The 26995-nt window shown below is 40.2% G+C and overlaps 6 protein-coding genes across 39 annotated transcripts in view; 1 reads left to right on the top strand and 5 right to left on the bottom strand.

The window, feature by feature from the left end:
* LOC108141036 (modifier of mdg4-like) overlaps positions 1–26272 on the top strand; it is a 32461-nt gene extending 6189 nt beyond the window's left edge. The window contains exons 5-8 of one of the 29 annotated variants that reach the window (XR_005977621.1): positions 16881–17038; positions 17548–17767; positions 17985–18199; positions 20121–20360. Coding sequence is in view for 26 of the 29 variants with exons in the window: in XM_017264136.2 (XP_017119625.2) it covers positions 23720–24071; positions 24216–24546 (683 nt within the window). In the remaining 3 variants the exon portion in view is untranslated. Of the gene's footprint in view, positions 1–42; positions 776–851; positions 1109–1371; positions 1959–7698; positions 7963–8031; positions 8212–8311; positions 8715–8801; positions 9911–10003; positions 10343–14034; positions 14379–14491; positions 14785–14886; positions 15087–16083; positions 16369–16477; positions 16786–16880; positions 17039–17547; positions 17824–17984; positions 18200–20120; positions 20361–20495; positions 20974–21264; positions 21657–21744; positions 21861–22729; positions 22985–23103; positions 23606–23719; positions 24072–24215; positions 24703–24814; positions 25372–25461; positions 25744–25968 lie in introns of those variants that run through there. The other 28 variants (XM_017264147.2, XM_041709243.1, XM_017264164.1 and 25 more) reach the window with 28 other exon arrangements.
* On the bottom strand, positions 2962–4231 carry LOC108141037. Of its 2 annotated transcripts, none has more exons than XM_017264166.2 (2): positions 4130–4231; positions 2962–3925 (listed from the first exon to the last, which is right to left on the bottom strand). In XM_017264166.2, the coding sequence occupies exon 2, from the start codon at positions 3882–3884 to the stop codon at positions 3426–3428; it is 459 nt and encodes a 152-aa protein (XP_017119655.1). In that variant the 5' UTR covers positions 3885–3925; positions 4130–4231; the 3' UTR covers positions 2962–3425. The 2 variants fall into 2 exon arrangements, with proteins under 2 accessions (XP_017119655.1, XP_017119654.1); XM_017264165.2 differs by having other exon boundaries at positions 4061–4148.
* Positions 4016–5460, bottom strand: LOC108141039. 4 transcript variants are annotated; one of them, XM_017264170.2, is made up of 3 exons: positions 5370–5460; positions 4855–5185; positions 4130–4386 (listed from the first exon to the last, which is right to left on the bottom strand). In XM_017264170.2, exons 2-3 carry the CDS (start codon positions 5055–5057, stop codon positions 4329–4331), a joined length of 261 nt encoding a protein of 86 aa, XP_017119659.1. In that variant the 5' UTR covers positions 5058–5185; positions 5370–5460; the 3' UTR covers positions 4130–4328. The 4 variants fall into 4 exon arrangements, with proteins under 4 accessions (XP_017119658.1, XP_017119657.1, XP_017119659.1 ...); XM_041709246.1 differs by having other exon boundaries at positions 5340–5450; XM_017264169.1 differs by lacking the exon at positions 5370–5460 and having other exon boundaries at positions 4016–4386; positions 4872–4960.
* Positions 5543–7006, bottom strand: LOC108141041. 2 transcript variants are annotated; one of them, XM_017264172.2, is made up of 3 exons: positions 6481–7006; positions 5861–6131; positions 5543–5575 (listed from the first exon to the last, which is right to left on the bottom strand). In XM_017264172.2, coding segments are annotated over exons 2-3 (213 nt in total). In that variant the 5' UTR covers positions 6073–6131; positions 6481–7006; the 3' UTR covers positions 5543–5574. The 2 variants fall into 2 exon arrangements, with proteins under 2 accessions (XP_017119661.1, XP_017119660.1); XM_017264171.2 differs by having other exon boundaries at positions 5861–7006.
* On the bottom strand, positions 10858–11603 carry LOC108141038. Its single transcript, XM_017264167.2, has 2 exons — positions 11382–11603; positions 10858–11322 (listed from the first exon to the last, which is right to left on the bottom strand). Exons 1-2 carry the CDS (start codon positions 11560–11562, stop codon positions 11162–11164), a joined length of 342 nt encoding a protein of 113 aa, XP_017119656.1. The 5' UTR covers positions 11563–11603; the 3' UTR covers positions 10858–11161.
* LOC108140947 (modifier of mdg4) lies at positions 11706–13162 on the bottom strand. The gene is made up of 4 exons (XM_017264015.1): positions 13157–13162; positions 12850–12898; positions 12496–12663; positions 11706–12428 (listed from the first exon to the last, which is right to left on the bottom strand). The coding sequence occupies exons 1-4, from the start codon at positions 13160–13162 to the stop codon at positions 11950–11952; spliced, it is 702 nt and encodes a 233-aa protein (XP_017119504.1). The 3' UTR covers positions 11706–11949.
* Positions 26273–26995: the final 723 nt, after the last annotated feature.

The raw sequence follows: 26995 nt of genomic DNA, 5'->3' as shown, positions 1-26995 counted from the left end.
CAAATATAAACCACTGACTAACCAACAGTTTTTGATTTGCAGATGGAAACGAGCTGGTCTTCATAGAGAGCCCTTGGTCGACGCCGTGTCTGGTGCTGAATGGCTACATGTACAACTGCCACAGCCGCAAGAGCAACAAACAGTACTGGCGCTGCCACAATTATTCCAAAAAGGTGCACGAAATGCGCTGCCGATCCCGCTGCGTCTTGGAAAACGGCCGTCTAAAGAGTGTGACGGGCGGACTTCACAACCATCAACCGCATACGGACAAGATCGACAAGATCGTGCAGCGAAATAAAATGGCAGCAGTTAGCACCGGCAGAAAGCAGTGCAGGACGCATGGCTACACACAGCAGCAGCTCCACGAGCAGAAACAGGAGTTAATGGATGAGCACCAGCTAGCCAGCGATCCGGCCACGTTGCAGCTGACGGATCACGAACTGATGCACGCCTCCATGATGCTCATGCACGAATAGCTGGTCCATTTGGACTCTGCAGTGGAATGTAGTTACTAAGTAACAGTGTCGAAGAACGTTCATATCTAGGAATTAAACTATCTAATTTTCTATTTGTTTCCCTTACTACCTGTGAATTGAAATTGTAAAAAAGTATTTAAATTATTTTTAAATCAAATGAAGGGAGCTTAATTTGAAGTATAACAAATTTGTAAATATAGCTGTAAGTTAGCCAAGTTAGCTATATATGTAGTTAACTTTTTGATTGCAATTTTCACCATTGATCGAGTGAAATAAAGATCTGAAATTATCAAATTCAATAGCACCAATCTGATAATTCTTGAAGAATAGGTTTAACTACTGTATAAATTAACTAACTCAGACTTTTAATTTCAGTTCTCACCTACGACGATCGAGGAAAACTTGTCTACGAGGGTTATACCTTTAGCTGTCACACTCGGAATCCGAAGCTATTGTTGACCTTCTGGCGTTGCACCATGTATAAAAAGATGAACTGCCGCGCGGCGCTGACCACCCACATGAAATCCATAAAATCAATCCGTGGATTCCACAATCATAGCCCACCCGAACGACTAAAGACATTTGTTCCTCGAGTGGTCGATTGGAAAACCGTCTAAATAAAGAGATAACTAATAGTGGAAGCCAAACTGATCAATTCTCGAAAAAAACTAAAGTATTCTTGTTTTATTTCAGCTAGAAAAAACAAACAGAATCATTTAAAACCTGAGAACCCCAAATCATTACCACATTAAATAAACGTTTGATTAGCTATATACATTCAATTAAAAATGACTCTTTTATTAAAACTATTAAAAATTGACTTGTCTTTGTTGTAGCCTTTAATTAGTTGAACATTTCATAAACCAACCTAATTTTGTATTCTTTAACTTTACAGATGGCAGACTATTTCGACGTTTACAACCTATTCAAAAAGTGGGGCCAAAGCGAAGTGTTAAGTTGCTACCCGCAGTACGCACAGTTGCCGAAGAAATGATCAAAGTGCAGCCCGCTCGTAAACTAAACCTTAAAAACCCGGACAACATCATTCGCACCTCGTCCGATCAGCACAACTTTGTATCAGTGGGCCTGCCTCGCTTGAAGGGAAAGTGCGTAAATTGCCTCAAAAAGAACAGATCCGGTCTAATCAGGATCACAACACTGTGTGACACATGTCCTGGCAGCAACTGGATGTGCGAACCCTGCTTTGAGGAGCTGCACTCCTCAATGAAATGAGACATACAAGTATATGTAATTAATTCCAATTTTTATATACGATCTACTGATCGTGATTTAGTAAGTAAGACTTTTCCTGAAGAATCAAGTTTGATTTTTATAATTTTCGATTACCACCCGCTTCAAAGTAATACCTATATATTCGCCTTGTGTCGGAAAATCGACAAAAATTTTTTTGATTTCATAATTTGTTCACTCACAATTTCCACATAAATTATTGAGTAATAAAACAAATATAAATTTTAAAAACTGCATCATTTAATGGCATACTTTAATTTTTATTAATGAATAATTCGATTCCTACGACATTCATTTTCATATTTTTATTATTATTGATCTCAATTTAATGCAATACATACTATGGTTTTGCGTCATGGGATTTCATATCCTGTTTCTATTTTCATTCGATTTCTTACAGCGTGATATACAAAAATATAATTGACACCGCTTTAAAAAGTTTTACAAGTCTATTAAAAAGGATCTTCACATACCATTTTGTAGGCTCAAAGAATTTAACTTAATGAATCTTATGCTTAACGCTGCATTGCATTGGATCAGAATAAACTAAAATAGGAAGACATATATTAAACTTTAAATGTTAGACAAATTATAGGTATGGCAATAGCTACACAAAAAAAACAAACTAAGAAGCCAATAAGAATTTAATTTGTTCAGCATTAAAGAAGTCCAGTTTAAAATGTTATTGCGAAGTATTAAAGTATTTCGATGTTAGTTTGCTTATCATATAAACAAGCAGAACAATAGGAGCATATGTTTCATTGCAAACATAAGATGAAACTAAACTGAGCACGTAATACGTGGTCTTAAACACCAAATAGTCTTAAGTCTCTTACACTCTCAACTACTTTCCGGTTTTAATCCTTTGGCGGAGGCGTCCTCGCTCCTTTTTCTGTGATGCCAGATCGTGATTGTGGGGGGCATGTAGCACCTCCAGGCGGTTGTTTTTGGTGGTGCGAATTCGGGCACGGCACTTGGTGGTGGAGCGGGTGGCACAGATCCACTTCGTCCCGCGGCCGTTCTCCATGAACTTTACGTAGCTATGACCGCCGTAGTTTAGCTTAATGGACTCCCGTTGGCCCTTGGTGAAGAAGAACTGTGGCGTGTCACCTGTAAAGACAAGAAGTGTGTGTCCCGGTAGGTTAGTAAAGAGTGATTCAGGTTGGGAGTATACCCAAACGGGAACTGGAAACGTTTCGTGGATTCTAAAATGAATAATTACACTGTTTAAGGCTTACATTTATATAATTTACATTTATTAAAGTGTTTATAAGTTGAATCATAGGTGCTAACTTAGCTTGTCCGTTTCCTAAAACACTGTTTTTAATCATATTTAAGCAGAATAAGGGACTAAGATGAGTCGATTTTTTTTTATAGAGAAAACAAGGAGCAGAATTTAATCTATAGATTTCAGTTCTGAAATGATGAGGCAATTATCAAGTTTTAAAAGCAAAATTATTATCTTGGAAAATGTTTGCAAATATTTAATAAAATAAAACTAGTTTTTTTTTAAATATAAATATTATAATAATTTATATTGGCTAGCAAATTGAATGTAGCCTTTGTTAAATTCAAAAGAAATATCTTGTTTGTACCGACTTGGCCAGTTCAAAAATGATATTGCTTCAAATTTTCTATGGAGTAAAATCTGCTGCTGCGGTGTATTGCCAAGAAAAAAATAGAATGAGAACTCCTTCTTTATTTCCGGCGGCTGACCACCCGAGTGGCACCCACAATGCCCGTGACATCCGCTACAATCTCCTCGTACTTCAGGTGCATTCCCAGCTCGCTGACATCAATCGTTGCAGGCGATTCGTCCTCCAATGCGGTAGTCAACATAGCATCACTGGTCAGCTGTATCTCTTGTTGCTGCTGGGTCTGCTGTTGCTGTTGCTGCTCCTGCCTGCCGGAAGTGGTGACCACTTTGGCAATTGTCTCCACCGGCGGCACTCGACGCACACGCTTCTTGCGACGCACAATCTCCTCGTGCGTGTGGAATCGGTTAAGCGGACAGACGACATCATTGATGGTGAAGACACGGGAGCGGCACTTCTGGTTCCACCATTGGTTGCAACGCCAGAAGCGTTTCTCCTCCCCCGACGACAGTTTCAGGGTCTTCTCGAAGATAAACGGCTGACCGCCGTAGATCAGTTGCATTCTTCCCCGGGAAGTGGCCGAGTAGATGGCCACGCTGCTTTCTGTGGACGGAGAGGGTACACATTCGGATTAGTATTAGTTATTCAGCTGTTATATACATTGTTAACACAATAGATTCAGAGTCGGTTTAATGCTGTTTGCCAAGTCATGGCGCGTTTATATTTGGCAATGCTTACAGACTAATCATACTTTCTACATAGGCGCTTGGAAGGCGGGTGATTGTGCTCCGGCTGGGACAGACAAACCTTGTACAGTCCGTTCGGGAGCCTGCTAATGGACAATCGAGCGTTGCACGGATGTTTTCCGTTACGCCGACTCCGACAGTTCCAGTAAATGGTGTTCCCGCGCTGGTTGTTCTTCGCATAGGCAAATTTAGCAAACATTAGCTGTACGGACTTTCTCTGACCCTGGATGATCTGTATGTTGGGTATGATGTCCATCAGCTTACCATGCGCATTGTATATTGACTCTATTGGCAATTGTTTCCATGTCAAAAGTATTTCTGAAAAACATTAGAATAAATGCATAGATTAGTATTGGCATCATTTGAAGATCTTGCTAAAATAATTAAAAGCCAAGACTGCACTTAGTTAAGGCTTTATTTAAAGACTAATTAACCTGAGACTCAATGGAGGTGAACTTAGTAAAAAAAAAAAGGTTTACTTAAAATAAATAAACTTCCAAGTCAATCATCTCGGTTAGCAATGTGTAATGTTGAAAATTATAAAACTAATTGCTTTCTACTCCCGATTAGGAAAACTTTACAACTTATTAAATCTGTTTCTTTAATCTAAGCTGTTTTGTGATATACAAAATTGTTGTAATTAGGTAGTGCGGGACGTGAGTACCTTCACATCTCACATGTTTGTTAGTCCTTAAACAGACTAGATAGTTTTAAAACTACTTCTTTTATTCTTCACCTAAAGCTTTATCCGTGTTGGATTAAGAGAGATCGGATTTTGTCATTTACTTGCTGTCGATTCTAACCGATCGTGTGTTAACGCAGAGCGGATTCCTCTCGAGGCAGAGCTTCTGGGCGTCCACGCGAGATTCCATTTTCTGCGATGTGTACATTGCGGGATGCGTGTGCAAGTTGCTAGTCACGTGGATGATATCCCCGCCACTGGTGATGCGTGTGACCAGACGGGCCCGACACTTTGCCTTGTGATACATGGAGCACTTCCAGTCCCGACTCTTTTGTCCCTCTCGCAACTTCTCGTTGGGTGTGTAGGTATTGCCTTTGTGGTAAACGAGATCGGTGCCTCTATTGGAACGCACATACTGTGCCAACTTCGCGTGATCTGCAATGGAATTATCAAAATTAGTTGGCTGATGGTCAGAATCTCAGTTTAAGTGCAAAGATGTAATGGCATAAGGGTTCATTTGGAGTAGTGAAAAGCAGGCGAACATTTTGTAACGAAAGCAGTTTGTTTATTCCTCAAGACAGCTTGGTACCTGCTACTTCTTAGAGTTACGTCCGCTCACCACATCCTTGCGGCTGTGATTGTGACCCTCGTGCCTCATCCGCACTTTGTTTGTGTCCCTATTCACAATGGCCCGGGCCCGACAATTGCTCCGGAAGTTGGCACACTTCAAGTACGTGCGACGCAAGTTGGTAGTGCCGATCACAAAACGATAGCCATCGATGATCGTAAATCCGTTCTTCTTGTAAACATTACGATGCCGAGAACCTGTTAAGGAAATGGCACAGCGGGTAAGTGATAAGTGGTAAAAGGAATATTACTTAAAGTTAAGTCTAAATGATTTGATATTGATTTAACCATAATGGATGACAGTTAGTGTCTAGGTTATGTCATAACATAACGAACTAAGACTTAAATGCAAAAGCTATGTGTTGAGGTCAATCACCAAATGAAGTTTAAGCAATGTTTTACATTCTATTGTGACCATTCCACCAAATGTAACAATGTTATAACGAAGTGAACATATATTAATACTATTAAGCACTAGCATACTAGCTGCTGCTCCGCCTGCTGGAACACTTTCGACTGCGCTTGTGCAGCTTGAAGGAACCCGCCGGATGGTTGTGGTGCCGGTGGCTTAACTTGATGGCGGTGCTACTGTCCGAGCTGGTCACACATCTCGCCGGGCAGCGTAGCGCATTGTTGCTGTTCTTGGAGCAGACCCAATTGATGCTGTTCCGATACTTGCGCTCCACGGAGTACATGTGCCCCTGGAAGATCAGGTTCTTACCGCCGCGGCGGTTAGCCACCAACTGGAAGCAGGCTGCAAGAATTGAGAGAGATTAATCAGAAGACCTGTTATTCGCTTGAGGACTCTAGAGAAACTACAACGGCAGGGGAGGCGGAAATTGACTATTTGCTTAACAAAAAACATTTTTATTCGACTAATGAGATGGCACAGGTAATTCGGTAACTTATGGATGATTGTGGAGCCCGCGCAGGGCTGAGATCCGATTGGATTTGGTCACCACGCGTGCAGAGCACTTAATGTACTTGCAGCGCAACTTGACGCATTCCCAGTAGCAGACATCCTTGATCCGGCGGTTGAGGGTGAAGGGTTTGCCGTCGATGGTCAGAAGGTTGTTGCCCCGATTGCTCCTCGTGAAGCTCACCTCCAGGTGGTCAAAGTTCTGCTTGCGGAAGTTGCCAGGCTTCTTTTTTCTGGCCACCAGGAGCGGAAGCTGAACCTTGAAGGCATCCTCCAGTTCTGCAAGACAGAAGTTGGAAAAGGGTGGACGGCTATTGATTAGAACGTTCTGACAGCTCGTCTGCCCAAGATGATCCGCCAAATAATATATGCCTGCTCCGCATTAGTTTCTTAACTTTATTAACATTAGGCGACATTGCTTTCGCATTGCAATTTCTCTTATTTTAACATTTGTTCACAATAACAGCTTGGAATTTGAGAAGGCGTCGCTACTTTTTTTCGGCTTCATCACACGACACTTGAGGGCCCGTATTTGGAAGTTGGGCTTTTCTTTCACAGCGCATATCCGAGCAACACTATTCACTTGTAGCAGGCAATTTAACTGTTTATTTTCACTTCTTTGCTAACAATTTAACAACAAATCGGTTAATTCACTTGCATTTTTTTTTCACAATTCTGGCGACATTTTGACAGAGTTGCCGGACGAGCGGAAACTACCCAGGGCTGCAATGACGTGAGTACAGTAGCTACTAGCACGAGTAATAATCAAGCGACAAATATGGGCTAAATGTAAAAATCAAGAGTGCAACACATACAAACAAACAAGTATAGAAGATATTAATTGTGTTACTATTTTAAACCAATTATTATTTAAATATGCATTTAAAAACATATCGAGTTCTATCGAACCTGGCAATGTGAGTTGTAGCTTTAAGGAAACTAGATTTTTAAAAAAATAAATACATAACTAAAGCTCTGACAGAACATCCTAAATTGACGTTCTAAAAAAATAATTTTTAAAATATACGATATAAATATAAATGAATTTATATAATTTAATTTATAATTTCACCATGACCGATACCTCACTGTACTCCCAATGCAACCCTGGTTGCTGCCATTTCTTTACTTTTATTTTAACTTTGTGTCTCGTGGGCGTGCTGAAATAAATAATTTGTGTTTTACTCTGTGAAATTGTGCAACGATTGTGATAAATAAAAGGGAATACTGTTGTAGCTCCCAGCCCTCCTGGGTTGTACTGCAAATGTTGGCATTCGCCTAACTAAACCGAAATAAAGTCCACTTTAAGAACCGCATTAACTGTGTTTTATTTTGTTTATGTTTTTGTTGACCTCTCAAAACGAAGTGCCTTAATATGTTTCCCTATAATGTGCTATTGCAGAAGTTCCGACGGAAGAAATTGAAATACCGAAGATTGCGGAAAGTGACAAAGAAGTGGAGAAATCCCCTAGAGATGCGGATGCCGTTCCCTTGTTCGATGGCAGTCGCGTCTTTGTGTCCAAGGTGGCTCTTGCCAAGGCTTACTTCCACGTGCCCGCTATATATACATCCCGGGTCACGGATCTGGTGATAGGCAAGGCGAAGCTGTCCCGTATTGCCCAGGGCAAGGAGTCCGCCGACCAGGAGCTGTTCCAGGAAATCATAAGTACATAATGGAGATTTTATCTTATCACGCGACCTTTATTCCTTCATACACTATATCCTCTCGTTGCAGCCCATGTGTGCCAAGTGTTTGCCCAACGAGGGGATCAGCTAAGCCCATCATTGGTCCAGAAATTCTTGGACCACAAGCTGTCCACGCTCAAGGTTATGATAGTCAAGCCATAGTGCGCCGGACAATAGTTTAATTTCGTTTGTTGCGTTTTTTAAAATGAAATAAATGCCAGTAACTGAATTGTTCCTCCCACCTCTTGTGAAGTAGCTAGTTAACTCAGCAGAATCTCAAAAAATAACCCCAACTAATGTTTGTAAACCTCCTGCGTCTGCCATTCCAGGTGTCATCCCATCTCTAAAGGCGCTCTTCGAGGAGAAGACCACCGGTGGCAGCATCCAGTACACCACCACGCAGCGTGGCAGAGTGATGCTGGTATACGAGGGCTATCGGTACGTGGTGAACCGTCAGAGTCTGAAAAACGTCTTTTGGCGGTGCTCGCGGTACGTGAAGCACAGCTGCCGAGCGACTTTGGTAACCTCCAAAATTCAGGACGTCACCATACGGATCGCTGGCGCTCCGCACACCCACGGTCCGGAGGTCAACTCTATGGATCTGGCCGCTGACCTGTTGGACGAGTTTCCAGAGCTTCAGTAGGCTTGCACAGCAAGCAGCTAATCTATTTTACTCTTTAGTCTTCAGTCCTAGCTTAATTATAATAAATTAAACGAAATGTGTGTAAAATATGTATTTGTCGGTGTTCGTTTTGTACCTAGTTTAGCTTTACGACCATTTAAACGCCCTACTAATGTGTGACCTTTGTAACTTTGCAGTTGAGATCAAAATGGAGCCCTCACCCACGCCTGGCCTGCCAACGGACGCAGCTGTTGCCGCTTTAGCCGTAACCTATCTGAGCGACGATGAATCGTTCCGAAAACCCTTTACTCTGCCCAAGATACTGGACGGTAAGTTCTATAAGAACATCCAGCCGAATCAGAAGACGCCTGGCGCCATCCAGGCCACCTGCACCACCTGCTACGGCCTCATCTCCGGCACCACCAAGTCGACGGGGAACTTCCTAAGCCATATCAAGAGACGCCACAAGGAACTGTTGCCGCTTTGTCAGCTTTATTGCCAGGCCAAGACCAACGGAACTGTGCCTGCGGTGAAAAATCCACCACCCAACCCAAGTCCAGTGGTCACCTCGACGACACCCACGGTGGAAATGATGACTCAGGTGACACAGATGCCCGCGCCGACGTACGCCACCGCTCCCACTCACCTGGCGATGCCGGTGACTGTACCTGTTCCCGTATCCATGTCACTGGCCATGCCCCTCTCCCTGCCCCACGTACAGACCCCGCAAATGATGGCGCTGATGCAGCAACACCAGGCCCACGGGGCAGTCTTTATCAGCAAGGATTACTAACCCCTTGGGGTCTGGGGTCACAAATGTCTGTGGTTTTGAATTATTTTTTGAACTAATGTCGATGAAGAGTACCGATCCTATGGTGAGCGAGTTCTCCTTGTAAAAGGAAAATCGTTTATGTAGTCTTCGGACAATTGTAAGCCATTCAACATTAGTGACCGTATCTCTAATAATATATCAGGGTTTTCAAATAATACTTATTTAAAACAAATTGTGGTGCAAAAAGCTAATTTCAAACGAGCATATACGTTTTCCATTAATTTTATAAGTGCCATTTGATATATATATATATATATATATATATATATATGAGCTAGCCAGTTTCAATAAATACAGTTAAATATATACCTTCATGGAGAAATTGGAAGCTAATGAAAACAAGCTTATAATAGTCCAAAGACTGCTTGCTGCAAATCGAACCACCTGAACCTAGGCTAAGTGCATCGTTGTATAAGTCCTGATAGACTTAAGTATTTTATAAAACAAAACATAATAAATGATCATAGAAAAATCTTTTACCCTTTTTTAAGATTTCTATCTATAAATTGAGTTATTAGCTTACAGTTAACATCATTTTCTGACTATTGATTCTTTGTTCTCTTTCAGTTCGTCGTCGTTACTCCAAAAAGGCAATGCAATACGACGGCCCAGCGGAATTTAACCTGGCTGCCCACAGGCGCCCAAAGCTTATAATAGCCAACGAACATTTTATTGTCCACCGTATTCTGGGAAAGGATAACCTTATCGGATCCTGGCGATGCATGTACCACCACAAGGGATGCAAGGCACGAGCCTCAACTTTCATGGTCGGCTCCGAGGTGAAATACCGAAGCACTTGCTCCTCGCACAACCATAAGAATGTAAGGACCAAGCTGGACAGTTTAAAGCTGCCTTGGATTCCTACCGATTAGGGCAAGGTTAAGGGATTTTAAATCCTTTGATTGCGATCTCACAATTTTTAAACTTTTTATGCTCAGAACATACCTAGCAATGATCGGAATAATTTAATTTATTTCCATATCATCGAACACTTGAGAGTAGACCAACAATAGTTTACCAAAAATATAGATGTTTTAAGAGGATAAACTTAGTCTTCTTCAAAAGATCATATTTTATACACGCAAAATTAAAAATCTTGATGTAGAACTAATAATAAATTAAAATGATAAATAGGCAGGAATCATACTAATAAATATGCTTAATTTAACTATGCAAATTTAAAAAAAAAAGTGATTTAAAAAGAACAAAAGCCAACCAATATAAAAACATATCTATTTTTTGTAATTTGGTTTCTATACCTTTTGAAAAGTATGAAGATCTTAAAACATATTATTAGTGCACAAAATAAACTTTAATAATTACATTCAAAAGAAACAATCTGAAAAGCTGACATGTACATATGTTTAAAATGTACGGAAAAATACTCTTTTTAAGATGAGATCATATAACGTGCAACCTTGTTTAAATGTTCATCTGATTTTATTAAAAGTTCATAGTTTGTACGTAACACAAGCCATGGCTTAAGTCAGTGCCGTGGCCAAAAGCGTCTAAGCAGTGAGAACAGAATAAATAATATGACCCGGGACTTTGTACATCACAAAGCGCGTGTTGTGAGATCCTAGATAAACGGGCTACTTACCCATCATAACTAGGGTCGGGGCACTCAGTCTAAATCAGAGAAATACATTGCAAGAACAATAGTCGAATACATTAGCTTAACCCTAATAGAACTCGGACGTTAGGGTGGGAATGTCTAAGAAGCGGTTACATCTTAGGCAGCTGGTCTAGATTGACCTCGGTCTCCATTTTCCAGGAGCCTTGTAGCTTATCGGCGGCTGTGAGAGAGCTCAGCTTTTTGTGGATCAGCATCCCAGCCGCTTTGGCCGCCTCAATACGCTTATTGTCACCCATGTGGTTGTGTACATCTGTGGATAGGAAATTGAACAATTGCTTGGGAAACAATTTTTGATTTCACTTTACAAACCATTGGTTACATAGAGATCATCGCCGATGGTCTTTAAGCGGCTGCGGCACTTAACCGATCGGTTCTGGACGCACTCCCAGTAAAGGATATTATTGCTCTTGCCGAAAAACTTGAGATTGGAGCGGTAGACAAAGTTGTTAATGGTTAGCAGAGTGCCGCCTTTGCGGCTGATCAGGAACATCTGCGGTCCACAGTTCCGAACGTGTTGGGTAACTGGAAAATATAAAAGTGCGTAGGTTATTTGTCTGACACATTTTTGTTGAGTACATATACGTATTTAGGAGTTGGAGCTTACGAGCTAGTTAAATGGTTTACTTAATGATCTGATTTATTGACATCGTTTTATTACGAAAAACTTATTAATGTACTGCTTAGTAGGGGTATTTAAAACCCAAATGAATATAGAAAATATAAATTGAAACTGTAAGGCATATTCAGTGTCACTTCGTAATTTTGTGCAGGGTTTTTGCAGGCGTCGCTTGATCCCTTCTTGGAAATATTTGGGGCCTCCATCCTCACATCAGGTGGATATAGAAAGTATAATATGAGTTTGTAGGCAAATTTAGTGTCACTTTTTTTTGTTCTGCAGAGCCTTCTGGAGACGTCGCTTGATCTTTTCGCGAAAATCGTTGGGGTCCACCTCCTCCTCCTTGGCGGGCAACTTGTCCGGCAGCGGTTCGTCCAGCTCGATCTCATCGATCTCCTGAATCTCAAACTCCTCGAAATCTTCATCCTCCTTGGCGTCGGAACTCTCCAGCTTGGTGGTGGTCTTGATCAGCAGTTCCACCTTGTTGTCCTTATTGGGCGACAGCGAAGATATGGCTCCCGAGTCGCCGGGCATGAACTGTGAGGGCAGACAGCTTTTGTCGCTGGCCTGCATGAAGTGGACATGCTCGCCGTCATAGGGAAACACCCGCTTCTGGTCGCACACCACCCGCACCTTGCATTCGTCGCCGTGCTCCCGGTAGCAGCACTGGAACACCGAATAGTCCGCCTTGCGGAACGAGAATTTGAACAGGTGGCCATTGAAGATGAGCTTGACACCGCCTGCAGGGGGAGCAAGGAATCAGCTTGGTTATCAAGGAGCACGACTCTTGCCGGGATTTGGACTCACCCTTCGTGGTAGATGCGTACACCGCCGGCTCGCTGGCCTCCTCGTTCAAGGTCGCCGCATGCAATTTATCTAGCAGCTTCGGCTTGGGCGTCAGATCCTCAACCTTGGTCTTGGGCCTGCCGCGTTTACGTGGTGGGATTCCTCGAGATGCAGTTGCGGATGTGGCGGCTGTCAATTTGAGAAACAAACGCAACAGGTTAGAACATCCGGGTAAGATAGGGCCTTTTGGGCAAAAAAATGAAAATAAAACGACTGAGGAGGGACTTTTGCTGGTTTTTGTTTATTTATTGGTTTACAAGCAGGGAAAAATATAATAATATCAAATTAAAATATTTTATGTAGAAAAAACACGACTTAAAGAAGAAGAGCACTGTACTTTAGAGCTGGCCAACTTCTCACGGTGCTATCGATATTTCGAATGTTTGTGTATGCGCTAAGCAATCGATGATTTCGTTCCGATTATGTTTACATCACTGTAAGAAATTTTTGTTTAAGTTGATCTTGTTCAAATTTATAGTAAAGCTTTTAAACACAACTTTGTCCAATACCGTAAAAATTACTTCAATATTAAAAAAAAAGTTCCCCCATAAAATATGCAGTTAAAACTATATAAATTAAGCTTCCTACATCTAAATTAAATATTACGAATTTCAATTCGTACGGACATTTTTCAAGAAAATTGTTGCTGTTTTGATCGGTTTAAATTTTTAAACCACATCGATTCGTTTAATTTTAAAAGAGTTTTCAAATAAAATGAGTATAGGTTTGAAAAAGGGGGCGATAGCCGATAGTTGATAACCGATAACATGGCACGCCATCTTTGTTGTAGTTGTTCTCTCACTTTTTTCGCCGTGTTCGCTTCATTTGTTTTTGGAAAGGGTTTTTGGGCAAACAAATTGTTTGTCGATTGCTAACAAAATGTGCAGTGTCTTGAATGTGCAAAAATGCATAATGGCTTGTAATGTGAGTAAAGAGTAATCCGTGAATTGTCCTGCGAACAAGCCGTGAGTGTGTGTGTAAGTGCCTGTGCGGTTGCGTGTGTGTGTGTGTGTGTGTGTGTGCAGCGAAATGACATCTTTGTTGTTGTTGGGTGTCTCAAATAGGAATCCCTCCAAATAAAAAAGTGAAAACATAATATTCCTTCTAAGTTTAAGTTAATAATGAGTGTTTAAAGAGGAGTTTTGGCCGGTTCCAAGTAATTCAATTAAAGCGAATGGGGTGTTCCAACTACACCAGAGGTGAGTTAAAATTGTTGTTGTTGCCAAACAAACAGCGCTGGTCTTCCAAAGGAAATAAACTATGATGTGTAACTATGAAATATAAAACGACTCAATAACCCCATAAAGAGGTATTCAGCTAAAACCTCCCTCAAGCGATATAAATAAGCGGCTAAAAATAGTACATTTTATAGGAAATCGACATTTCCTACAATAAATAGTTTACTCACCAACCCAACCAATTCATGTGTTTTTCTGGGTAATGTTAAGGTACCAAGTGATTTGAGCAATAAAATCAGATACTTTGCCTACTCCATTGCAGGCCAGTTCATCGGGGATATTCCGCGTGGCCTTTGGATCGAAAAGCACGACTACTTCTTTCTGAGGAATCAAAAGCAGGGATTCAACCTGGTCTTCAATGGATATATGTACAAAAAGGAGGCCAGTTTCCGGGCCACGGTCAACTGGATCTGTTCGGACGGAAACGGCAAGCGGCTGAATGAGAACAAGTGCTCCGCGAGGGCCATCACAAAGTTCGACGGAGGCATCAAGCTCGGAAAGAATGCCCACAACCATCCGCCGCGCTTTTTGAGCGGCAACGTGCCCGCCAAACTTATGCCCAAGGATGCCTTTTATCCCCAATATTAAAGAGAGAGATTAACCGAACCCAAACAGCGATTTTGTAGACAATTTAGTTGCATGTACTAGTTGGATAAAGCTCATCTCTCATATGCCACCACTCACTTCAACATAACACATATATCCTTCATCTCCTTCAGCAAAAAATCCGAAGGGGGGCGTCCGGTTGATGCGCAACGCCCACGGCGAGTTTCTCATGATCAGCGGGAAGTCGTACAAGAAAATCCGCGCCATGCAGTATCGCTCCTACTTCCATTGCTTGACCAGAAACTGCCCGGCCTACTACGTCCTGGTGGAGCTAAGCCGGCGGCCACGACTCACTAGGCATCATGCGCACGCCAAGCACTGTCCGCAGTGCCAGTAAGATGTAGAATGTGTATGTAGTCATAGTCCGAAACCGCAATGTACAATATACCGAAAACCATGAAAGCAATCCCCAGTGTTTTATTTACTCTTTTGAAATCCTATCACTATATAATCCAGTCAGCACGGCCAACTAACCAGGAACCCTTGTTCTTGTCTCACCTTTTTGTAGCCAAATTCGACTATCAGATCAGCGTGGATGTAGGTGAAGCCACGATGCAATTGGCCAGCTCCTCCGCCGCCGGAGTGATCAACAGCAACTCGCCCTTTTTCATCGTCAGCAAGTACGGCACCAAGCAGATCATGCTCAAGCAGCACACCTTCAATCGACACATCTGCCGGGACGACGTCACCTACTGGCGCTGCAGTCAGGTGAGTGGATTGCCCAGGGACCGTATATTTTAAATACTTTTACGGTTTTAGTCCTTACATCAGTCGTCTATTTATAAGTTCCCAGTGTCGGTTTTAAATATTTTCTTTGAATTGAAGTTATTTGCGCCATCAAGTCTTGACTTTCGGTTGGAAGAAATTTTTGGGACAGCAGCGATTGGCAGAATAGTGAGAGGTTATTTGTGTTGCAAATATTCACTTTTTTATTTTCCATCAATTTAAGTATTATTTTAAAATTGACGAGGTGGCAGAATTCGTATTCAGCCTACTGAAACATTTTAGAAAAGTATACTTTCATTAACACCCAGTGTTGGAGTGAATCTAGATACATGCGTCTGGGTATGTACTTAGGTACAATTGTTTGGTACCTTATACCTTACCTAGGTAACAAAATGTTAGGCTAACTTTAACCTTACCCCTCGGTAAATTTTTGTATTTATCTTTAGAACCAGTTATGTTGGGCATTAATGTACTGAAAGGTTGTTATTTATTTTTGTTTTCAAGTTTGTTTTGATACAACTAGACCAGATTTGTTATTATTTTCGCAAATATGCTAATAAAATATAATTTCACTACAACTTGCAGATAAGTGAAGAAATATAATTATTTATTGCAAATGTGGTGGAGCGTGTACAAAATATCATAATTCAACTGCAGCTATTATAAAAACCTATAAACCTTAAAATGATTTATTTTGAAAAGAAGAATTAATTAAGAAGTGTGTTTTTTTGTATGTGTACCATTTGACCTTACTGTACTTTTTGTACCTTACTTACTGTTTGTCGCAAATACCTTGAACTTTACATTGGTCCAAAAAACTAATACCCTACCCAACACTGGTTACACCACGGTGTAAATTAATCTAAAGCGATTTGGCTATAAATCTTAAAATTAAATTGAATTTATTTTGATAATGCAACGGTCCCTGGTGTTTACCAAAACTAGATCAGTATAAGTATTTATTACGTTTTCATTTTAGTTCGCCGTTTTGCGGTGTCGGGCACGGCTCAAAACCAAACAGGACACCCTGACCATCCTGAACAGTGAGCATAACCACGAGGTAATCTCCAAGGCGAGAAAGTACGGCTCTCTAAAGCGACAAAGGGCGGAAGCGGAGGCGGCGGCTCGGGCGGAGCGGCGGCAGGACCCTTTGGAGACCCCCGCCACTTCAACGCCGGCGACAGCGACCTAGCGATCTAGTCTTAAGCCCTATTGTACAATATAACATCACCTCAACTTTCGTCTGACTCAATAAAATGCAAGTTAGCTAAGTTAATGGTTTCCCCCGGCGTCTCTTTGCTACTAGCCCTAGATTTGTGAGCCAAACCCAGTCTTGTTTGAACTAATCCAGTTGTTGTGTTTTCCATTCACAGATCCCATTGCGTACTACTCTTACATCACCGGCTTTCGGGGGAGTCGCAAGCTGAAGATCGGAGAGTTCACATTCACCCGGAACAAGGCCACAGGATCGAAAACATATTGGTCCTGCGCCCGAGCGGGAGCTCACAAATGCAAGGCCCGGGTAGTCACCGTGCAGGACCACGATGTGACCATCAAATGCGGCCAACATAACCATCCGCCCTACTAAAACAGCCATAGAAATCAGCCAACTCTGGCTGCCCATTGTATAGAATCAATTATTGCCTGCTTATTATTTATTATAGAATATAAAGCTTAAAACTCGAAACTGCATTTTCTGGTGTTCATAGTCTCCCGGCCTTCACATTTATACATTTCGAATTGAACCCTAATAAAACTCATTTTAATATCTTTCAGAACTCGCCGATCTGGATGACATGAAGGGTGCCATTAAGCACAGCCTGCTCACATTCATTCGTGGACAGCGCGGTTGTAAACTGCTGGCGTTCAACGGCCACAATTACGTGAGAAACCGTCGCAGTAACCTGAAGACTTACTGGATATGTTCCAAAAAGGTGAGTATACATTTTAAAGATCTATTATTAAAATAAAGCTGGTTTAAAAATGTAAAAATAGGAAATCCCTTATATTAAAAAAAAAATACTAAAAACATTCATTTACAAGTCCAAGTTAAACTCATTGTCCTTTGAAAATATCATCCTAAACCATTTTCAAATTTAGTAAGTTTTAAATTTTTTATAATACCTCCGTTCAAAAAGTTTAAACATTTTTAGGAATGACATATTTAGCCGACTTTTTAAACCATTTCGAAAACAAGAGTCCAAAAGCATAGTTTCCCAAATTTGAGGTCAATTTTATTTAAAATGCTGTCGTGGCTAGAATTAGAAATCGAGTCATAGAATCACAATAACACAATATTGAAAACATGAGTCCATTTAAAAGTAATGAATTCCCATATGTGATCATAGTTTTTTGTATTATATATGGGCTCAAAAATGGGAGAAATATAATCCTAAAATAATGTTTACAATATTACAGAATTCTCTTTTGTTCTCCATTACAGGGCAGCACGAAATGCAACGCTCGAGTCGTGACCAATGTCGTCGAAGGTGTTCACAAGATTGTTTTGGAGTCTTGTCACCATACATGTCTCAACACAGAGCGGAAGAAGCGGCTGTCGGTGACTAGTTCCCCGGTAAAAGGGCGCAATAAGTCGGCCACTGGGTTTATAAAGGCAGAGGCCGACGAGGATCTCACGCTCGAATTGCGGACGCTCAACCTAAGTATTGAGGACCTTCACAATCTGCAATGAAAAGAGACTCATAATCTAGCCATAACATCAGATTTAGGAGTAAACTACTTATATGTAAATTAAAATAAATTTTTATTCGTGTGTAATTAACAAAAATATAATTTAAGTTTGAGCAATTAGCTGTAAATTATTAAATAATTGGAGTGTGGATTTTAAATTAATTCAGCATATTTTGGTTTTATTTGCAGTGACCCTTTATGTGTTTACCGTGCCACACGAAAAATTTGATGATGAAGCGCTTCCGTTTGGACATAGCCATGGATGACATGAAGGGCGCTATCAAGCTCAGCCTGCTCACATGAATTCGTAGACAGCTCAGTTGCAAACTGCTGGCTTTTAACGGCCACAACTTCGTGAGAAACCGTCCAGGAACCCGAAGACTTACTGGATATGCTCCAAAATGGTGAGTTGAAATTTGAAAGATCTATGTTTCGGAATAAGCTGGCTTAAAATGTAAAACTCAGGACAGTTGCGTTTAGTTTTTATAGTTTAGTAATTTAATTTAATAGTATTTATTTGAATAAAAAAATAATTTTAAATTGAATTTTGACGTTATTTTTTTTAGATTATTTAAAATAAATTTTTTACTGAGAAACTTTGATTTGCAGATTCTGAATCTGGTCTCAAGCTTCAACACACGTCAGCTTTTTAAGATAATAGACCTAAAACAACATGAGTTTGTTCACTTTTGGAACCTTGTTTTTAAATTATTTAACAAGGAGGGTCAATTAAAAGCCTTTTATTTTAAAAAAATCTTTCCAACACATTTTAAAATAAGAAAAGTCTCACAGGGCTCTTTTCACAAAAATTTAAACTATCAGGCATTTTCCAGGTTTCACTCGGAAGTGAATTTGATATAATTTTTTCCCCTTTAACATAATAGAATTTATCTTCTCGCAAGCGGTAATAATAGCAAAAACACTATTAAATTTAGCGTTTATTAAATACCTTTTTTACCATATTTTAATTAATAAAATAAAATAAGTAAGATTATAATATATTTGTTTTTCGTACCGTAACAACCGCTGAATTCCTTCCTTAAATTGGTTCGGAAACTAGAACAGGGACGGCCTATTTGCAAAATTGCTGATTGCTAGAATCAAAGCGATTCTAAAACGCAATCACAAAATACATTTTTAAAAATCAAATATGTTATTATAAACCAAGTGTGTTAAGTCTAATTGTCTTAGAACATCAAAGAATAACATAAAAAAATCATTTTCACATTACCTTATCGCAATTTTTTTTAAAACCATTAATTTCTGAGATTGCGGATCTAAATCCTTCAGTCAAATGCTTGGCGGAAAGATTCCGTAGGGTAATTAAGACAGGGAATTCATATGCCGTTTAAATTTTTCGGAAACAAAAACTGAAACAGGTCTGGGAAATTCGAATCTTTGTGAGTCTTTTGGAAGTGAAAACTGGAACAGGGGCGTATATGTCTGTAAAATTTGTGTACAAGGGATTTTTGGATGTGGTCAATATTAATTAAATTATAGTTTGTTAAAAACAACTAAGTCACAACACTTAAATATTGTTCCGATTTCATTCATTCAAAGCCAAATTTAAATTTTTGCATGGCTTTTATTAAAAATCTATAAGCAAATATTTTAAACTGAACTTATAAGCAAAGTCAAATCTCAAAAACATTCTAAAAAAAATATGACTTATTTGGTTAAAAATCTTTGTTATAAGCCATGGAGAAGCCATAAAAAATTCTATATTAATTTCGGTTCACTACAAGCGGCTGGACCTTTGAACCACACTTGAGTACACACTTTTGCGTACCGTCATTTTTCAACCGCCTGAAATTTATTAAAAAAGTATGTAAAATTTAGGTACTGATTTTTTTTTGGTAATTAGCTTGATACAACAGTAAAAATGTCGTTATTGGGTTGAACACTTAAAAAAAAATAATTAAAAATAACAAAACGGCGTCGATTTGAAAACCAAAAATGTTTTTAAACCGATTTTTTTTGACCCTTTCGAACATTTTAAAAATACTTATAATCAAAATGTTTTGTAGGTCCGAGGCAGACGCGATAGAGAGTAGTATAAATAAAATATATAACCAAATTTCAAGGGGGTCGGTTCAGTAAAACTTGAATGATCTTGTCAGCCACCTCAAAAAAAGTAGTTAAAAAAAAGCGTTTAAAGCTTAGGAAACCGACTCCCACTCCACGTCGCAGAATTGAAAGTCTAATCTTTTAACGTTAAAACTTTTAAAAAAGAAATTTGATTTTTTTTAATTTCTAGACCAGAATACCCCCTTAAATAATTTTAACGGTATAGAAATCAGTAAAATCTTTTGTTCTGTATTTCAGGGCAGCACGAACTGCAAGGCTCGAGTGTGCACAAAATTGTCCTTGAGTCGTTCCATCATTCCGGTGAACACGGAGCGAGAAAGGCGGTTGTCGGTGACTTGTTCGACGGGAAAGGGTCGACGAGGATCTCACGCTCGAGATGCGAACGCTTGACCTAAGCATTGAGGACTTTTACAGCCAGCAATGAGAAGAGACTTAAAACCTAGCCATAATTGAGATTTAGGAGAACGCTAATTATATGTCAATTTAAAATAAAGTTTTTGTCGTGTGTACCTAGCACAAATTTAGTTTAAGATTTAAAATTAACTGTATATGATTTAATGCTTGGGTTGCTTGACTTTAAATTAATTCTGCATACTTTTTTCTGTTTTACAGTGACCTTTGATGTGATAACCGTGCCAAGCGGAAAATCCGAACTGCACCCGATGGTAAAGCGCGTCCGTTTGGCAAAAACCATGGAGGATGTGCATTACGTTCGCACAGCGGCCGGAAATGGAGTCTTGCACTGCGGCGAGCACCGCTACCTTCGAAACGCATCCTACAAGGATAAGGTCTACTGGAAGTGCAGCAAATGGCGCAAGCAATGCCGCTCCCGCGTCATCACTCACATCTTGCCAAATGGACAGTCCCGCTACGCCGTCAGCGGAGTGCACAATCATCCTTAGATCAAATGAGCGTTCAGCCGGCTGAATTCGACGACACATAGATAGCTCTAGGATGAAGTACGCTATTTACTTAAAAAAAAACAAAGAATTTTAAATTAAAACAAGCCCAAACCAACACAATAATCTTTCCCCTTGCTTAATTTATATGAATCGTTTGTAGATTACAAAATTACTTCTCCGAAATTCAGGTGAGTGTTTTAAAAAATTGTATTTAAAACTAAACCGTCTTATATATTCAACTTTATAGAACATAATTGGTGCATGGCTGGCTATTGGTTTTTTGTTTACTTTATTTATATTGGACACATTTTAAATACCTTAATAAAGATTGCTTTCTTCTTTAAACTGCGTTTTGCAGATCTCTGTTTTTTATTTCTTTAAAACTTTGCATTATTTTGTATTATCTTGTTCTGTTAAAATTAATTAAATTTCTTAAAACCCTAACTAACTTCTTGGAAACCATTTTCTTTCCGTTGCAGCTCTTTCTGACCTCGATCCGAGCATCCTTGCCGACTACGGCAACGAGAGTTTCTTGCCCAAAAGTTGGGGTACTCGCCGCCAGCAGATTCGATGTGGTTTGTCGCACCAGCAGAAGTGCGTACGGACCTTGGACGACTGGGATCGCATCCGGTATGAGCGGACCAATGGCGGCGATGTTCTGATCTACGATGGTGACCGCTATCTGCGCCAGGTCAACTACGATGACAACATCTACTGGAGCTGCGCCAAGAAGCGGTTGAACTGCAACGTGTACATGATCACACACAAGAACAAGCCCACCAATGTGGCCATTTCAGGCGTACACAACCACTAGACGTACATTCTTTATTTTGTAACCAATAAAAATACACTGTTTCGTTAGAAAGCCATATTAGTAATTGCCCACAAGTATTTTTCTACAAGATTAATTAATTCCAGACTTTAATCACAATGCCTAATGATTTGTCAAATCCTTTCAGAACTGGCTGTTTTTGGCACAGGACAGCGGGGAAGGACCGTGCTACTGTTCCAGAATGAGAAGTTTGTAAAAAATCGATGCTCCGCCTCTCGTACCTACTGGATCTGCTCAAGAAAGGTAAGCTTTGTCCAAAAACCTTTGCTTAAACAAACATATACTTTTACAACTTTTCTTGTATCTATCCTAATTATTATGTTAAAAATGAACTACACTTACATGTGACGGTATTCCGAATTCTATAAAGAAATGAAAAACATTTTTAACTCAAAATAATTTCATTTCCAGGAATTTTTTTTAAAGCACGACCAGTTAGTAGTTGTTATTTTTTTAGGTTTTGTTCTTACCTGGAAAACTTTTTGTTTTTAACTTAATTTTTTTAGAAACCTTGCGCAACACAATTCGCAAAAACATTAAATTTCCTATTAAACCGATAAGTTAAGCACTGGGTTTGGCGCAAGCCTGCATGGAGCTCCGATTGGTACAGATCTTAATAATAGCAGCAAATAATCGAATCGTCAGACGGTTCTGAGGTCGAGGCGAAAGACGAAAATATTCAAGTAAAACAAAAATCGAAATATTAGATATGTACAACAATAGGCCAAAAAATAGGGAATACGATTCCAATTCCGTAACCTTCTGAGCATCCGTTTGCTATTAAATGTGTGCCTCGGAAACAGCAACCACCATATAGAAGCCGTCGAGAAATATCGGAAGTCTTCTTTTCTATTTATAGCCATACTACCATGAAAGTCTTTCCAAGAGCGATATAGGCTAAAAGGGAATGACATGGTGAAAAAATCAAATTCGATAGATCCATCTAAAATATGTTAACAATAGGTAGATTTTTGTTTATAAAAGTATAACTTTACCTAACTTTAGGGAACTGTATATTTTTAACCGCTAGACATTACTTTTGTTTTAATAAGAATTTACTGAGTTGGAATAGAGAAGTACAAACGCATTTTTTCTTTTGCAATTCTTAACAGGATGTCACTGTCTGCAGAGCCCGCGTGGTAACCGCGATGGACAAGAACGCCCAGGCCCGCATCATCAAGTGCACCTACCAGCACGATCACAGCCGGAAATTTCCCAACAACGTTAACTTGCCTGTCCTCATAAAAAGGGAGAAAAAGAGCCTGTCACTGGAATCGTCCTAGGATTACATTTAAGAGCTCACTGTCCAAAGCGTCCACACATTTTACTAGCCACTTTTAAATAAACGATTTTGTTTTTAATCTCGACTCGATGAGGAACTGCATCTTTTTCCATGATAAGGATAAGGCTACGCTACGCTACTGACGTAGAAGCAATGAACTCGTTCTTGTATCATACTAATCAGCACTTTCACTTTCATTCCCAGCCTTTCACATCGACTTTGCGGACTCCAAAAAGAACGGTGGCAAGCTGCTGGTGATCAATGGCTTCCGCTTCTTCCGGAACAAGAAGCGTGGCCATTTGCAGTACTGGAAGTGCCGTAACTACTACAAGGAGCGTTGCCCGGCCATCGCCATCCACGACGAATCCACTCTTATCCTGCGACTTTGCCACCAGCATCAGCACACGGAGAGCAACGACATCGAGATCAAACCGTTGCCCGGAGGCGGAGCGAAGTTACCTGACACCGGCGAGGATGAGGAGCTGCCAGAACCGGAGAATGAAATGGATGGCGGAGGAGACGATGGAGCTGCTCCGGATGCGGAGCTCCGAGCCCGTCCAATCGCAACTGTTCGGGAGCCGCCGCCGCTTCTCGAAATAAAATCGAAACTCAGGAACCGCGAGTTCTAAACGTGATCAGATACTCCTCCCTACCATCTAGTCCATAAGCGTGTAAAAATTGAGTATTAAAGCAAAGCAAAGTCAAATGTTTTTCAATACCTCTAAGTATCTGCCCGAACCAACTTGGTTAGCTCTTTTCAACTGACTTTACTAGACTAGACTTTACTAAATGATTTCATCTGTATCCGGTCTATTTTCAGAATTTGACTACGGACATGGTCAGTATCGCGGCCAGAATCCGCAGATCCAGTTCTCCGTGTCCAAGAGAGGTGGCCAGCTGCTCTGGCTCGATGGAGTGAAGTTCTTCCGAAACAATGTTAACCGCACTAATCAGTACTGGCGCTGCCAGTGGTACTATCGCCATACCAAGTGTCCGGTGCTCATCTGCATGAGCAGGACGAACAGCAATGATTTCCGGCAGATCCACGACCATTGTCACATGCGACCAAAGCGAAAGGAGAAAGCTGGAACAGGAGGGGGTGCCAGAATGAGGACTCCAGTGGTATCCAACGTGAGAAGCCTGCCGCAGAGCATGGCGCACCTTTTCGATATGTAATTTAAGAGTCTTTCGTAAAGCATGTTAATAAAACAAAAAGAAACCTTCAAGGAACCTCAATAATTGTCGAATTTCTTAAATGTGTACTTGTAATTGACACTACCCTCGACCATAACTAATCCCTGTCTGCTTTCTTACAGTTGTGCTGGCCAACGACGAGGTGCCCAATCCGGAGGATGTGCTCGTCTTCTTCACGCAATCGCTGCGCGGTCGCCCCGCCATAATGGCCAATGGCATTCGCTTCCTGATCATGAGCGAGAACAAGAAAAAGATCCTGTGGCGCTGCAGCTCGATGGCCACCAAGAAGCTCAAGTGTCCCGCCCGCATCACCATGTTGAAGGAGACGCCGCCCAAGTTCATCATCAACAAGGCGGAGCATCTGCACGCAGAACTCAAGCGAAACAAGTACAGCTCCAGCAAGGCGCAAACTCTGCGGGATCCCCACCAAATGTCAACCAAGATGGACTGTGAATTGGAGGGCGCTGGCGGTGTTAGCTTCGATCTCCACGAGGAGGAGCTCCATGACCTCACTCACGACGTCTAGGGAGCATTTAGTTAGCTTTAGGTGTACGTTAGAGACAAGCGAAAACTTGATCATTCATTCAGAATAAACGGAAACAAAATTCATTGTTAGGCCACGAAATTTGGGTATATTTTAGCACTCCTTCTTTATCCCTTTCATTTCTAATTTTTATAAAATGTTAGCCGTACTAATAATTTAAATTTTCTTGTTTTTTAGATGCTAATTTTGGTTACGTGGTGAGTCAAAAGGGGCGCATCTTGTTGCTTCACGAAAAATTCTCCTACGTACGGGAGAAGTGCATCAATGGAAAGACCTACTGGCGATGTACTCAATACACCACCCAAATAAAGTGCCATGGTCGGGTCCACACGCTCAGGGGAAAGATTGTGCACTCGAGCAAGCACAACCATCAACCATGTGGCCAAGGACGTAGGCAGTTCATCAAGCTCCTTGCCGGGGAATAATTTGGGCTGGTGAACACAAACAAAAATTCCTTTTTTTTTTATGAAAACATAAAATCCAAAGAAAATTCCAAGCAACTTTCTAAAGACCCCCCTCTATTTTCATAAACATTTTGATATTTTAAGTTTAAGCTGGTATTGAATATAAAGGTATTGCCTGATAACCAATTTTATTTACATTTACATTTAATACACATGATTTATTTTAAGCTTGAAACCAGTATTTTATACTTTGATCTCCACGTTCGTATTTAAGGTTTACTAAGTATTAAGCTCTTGTGTGAAAATAAACTCAAAACCAACCAAACCACACTTAAATTTATATAGAATATTTTGATTTCCTAGTGCACTTTTAAGTCGAACCCTGTATCAATCACTAATACCGTATGCGTTCCCTTTCAGGTACTGCACATTTGGCCAGTTTCAGTTGCACCCGGAAGAAAAAGCGTAAGCTGGTCATCGATAAGCACGAGTTTGTGATGGATCGCAAGTTAAAAAGCAGCATCAACTGGCGTTGCTCCCGCTATCGAAGCTCCAACTGCAAGGTCAGGGCCACCACCCACGTGTTGAAGAACGGCCAGGAGGTGTACCGACTGAAATATGCAAAGCACTCGCATCTGTGACCCAAGTGAAATGTATCTGCTTAATAAATCAAAAACCACGTTACCTACGTTTTCATTTGAATTGTCATGTTACAACCTTTATAAATTAGATTTGCTTAACAGATTTAACAGCCTATCTGATTATTTAAAAAAAGATTGTTAAAATAAGTAAATTTGGCAACAACAATGGATATTCAAGACAATAAACAATAAAATAAAATGAGTACAAAATCATAGATAAGTAACTAAACTTAACTTCTTAAAAACTATTACTTATTAATCAAAACCCTTTTCTATTTTTTTGCAGATATTATTCGCAAGAGAGGAATCATGATTGTTAAGGGCACCAAGGGAAAACCAAAACTCCTGATGGGCGGCTTCGAGTACTACCGCAATAATTCGAGAGGATCCAAAACGTATTGGCTTTGTGCACGAAATCGATATATGCGGTGTGCTGCCCGAATCATCACCTGCTCAGTGACCGGAGAACTGGTAATCAAAAACCAGCAGCACAACCACGATTCACTTAATCAGCCCAAAACAGACATTAAGGAGAAGACGCCAACTTCGAGTCTTAAACAATAAAGAATCTGAGCTCCTTCGCCATTTAATTTTTCCAACAATTTGATTTACCTTCCTAAGGTTTATAAAGTTATTCCAAAATCTTTTTCATAAGTTAGCAAGTAGGTACCCTTGCAGAGGGCGATTAAATTTTGGTCATATGTTTTTCACGGTAAAACTTTTGGCCCAGAAAGTATATAGCGAGTCGATATAAATTTGTCTGATTTTGAAGACATTTTCTACATAAAACTTAGCAAATCGTGTTTTTATGTATTCCTTCAACAAGGCTAATCGAACCTCTATTTGCTATAGCTGCCATAGACACAATTGGGCCAAACTCACAACTAGAATGAACGCTATAGACGAATCTCTTGACTATTATATACCCGTTACTCAGCTAACCACTTTTAAAACAAAGATTCCCCTTTAAAAAAATCGGGTTTTAGGTGGCGCTACCTGGAGACAACACCAAAAGGTAAGATTTTTTTGAAAACAATTTTTTCTTGACGATTTTTTTAGCTTTAAAAGGTGATAAGGTTTTTTCTTAGATATTTGTTATTTTAAAATAAAAATGCTGCCTGCGTCTCAAAACTTTAATTAGTTAACGTTCTAAATAGAAAAAATACTTTTTTAGTATATAAGTGTTTAGAACATTAAATATTTAAACCGTAAATTTGTCGTTATAAACATCTAAATTTTGAACCATTACTTTTTATCAAAATGTATTCAAATCAATTGAAAAGCAGCAAAATTATAATTTTTTATCCCTCCGT

The sequence above is a fragment of the Drosophila elegans genome, unplaced genomic scaffold, assembly GCF_018152505.1.
Source record: "Drosophila elegans isolate 14027-0461.03 unplaced genomic scaffold, ASM1815250v1 contig_476, whole genome shotgun sequence".
NCBI lineage: Eukaryota > Metazoa > Arthropoda > Insecta > Diptera > Drosophilidae > Drosophila > Drosophila elegans.
Note: the sequence above shows the minus strand (reverse complement) of the source record. Positions and strands in the feature narration are given on the sequence as shown.

What these genes read in the sequence shown, in the direction of transcription:
- LOC108141037 (XM_017264166.2), bottom strand. Translation starts at nt 3,884, where the DNA reads ATGCAACTGATCTACGGCGGTCAGCCGTTTATCTTCGAGAAGACCCTG.
- LOC108141039 (XM_017264170.2), bottom strand. Translation starts at nt 5,057, where the DNA reads ATGTATCACAAGGCAAAGTGTCGGGCCCGTCTGGTCACACGCATCACC. An exon ending in TCGGTTAGAATCGACAGCAA is followed by an intron (nt 4,387 to 4,854) that starts GTAAATGACAAA and finishes AATGTTTTTCAG; the next exon opens with AAATACTTTTGACATGGAAA.
- LOC108141041 (XM_017264171.2), bottom strand. Translation starts at nt 6,072, where the DNA reads ATGTACTCCGTGGAGCGCAAGTATCGGAACAGCATCAATTGGGTCTGC.
- LOC108141038 (XM_017264167.2), bottom strand. Translation starts at nt 11,562, where the DNA reads ATGTTCCTGATCAGCCGCAAAGGCGGCACTCTGCTAACCATTAACAAC. An exon ending in TGATCTCTATGTAACCAATG is followed by an intron (nt 11,323 to 11,381) that starts GTTTGTAAAGTG and finishes TCCTATCCACAG; the next exon opens with ATGTACACAACCACATGGGT.
- LOC108140947 (XM_017264015.1), bottom strand. An exon ending in ACAGTGCTCTTCTTCTTTAA is followed by an intron (nt 12,664 to 12,849) that starts GTCGTGTTTTTT and finishes TCAAATTGACAG; the next exon opens with CCGCCACATCCGCAACTGCA. An exon ending in GTACGCATCTACCACGAAGG is followed by an intron (nt 12,429 to 12,495) that starts GTGAGTCCAAAT and finishes CTCCCCCTGCAG; the next exon opens with GCGGTGTCAAGCTCATCTTC.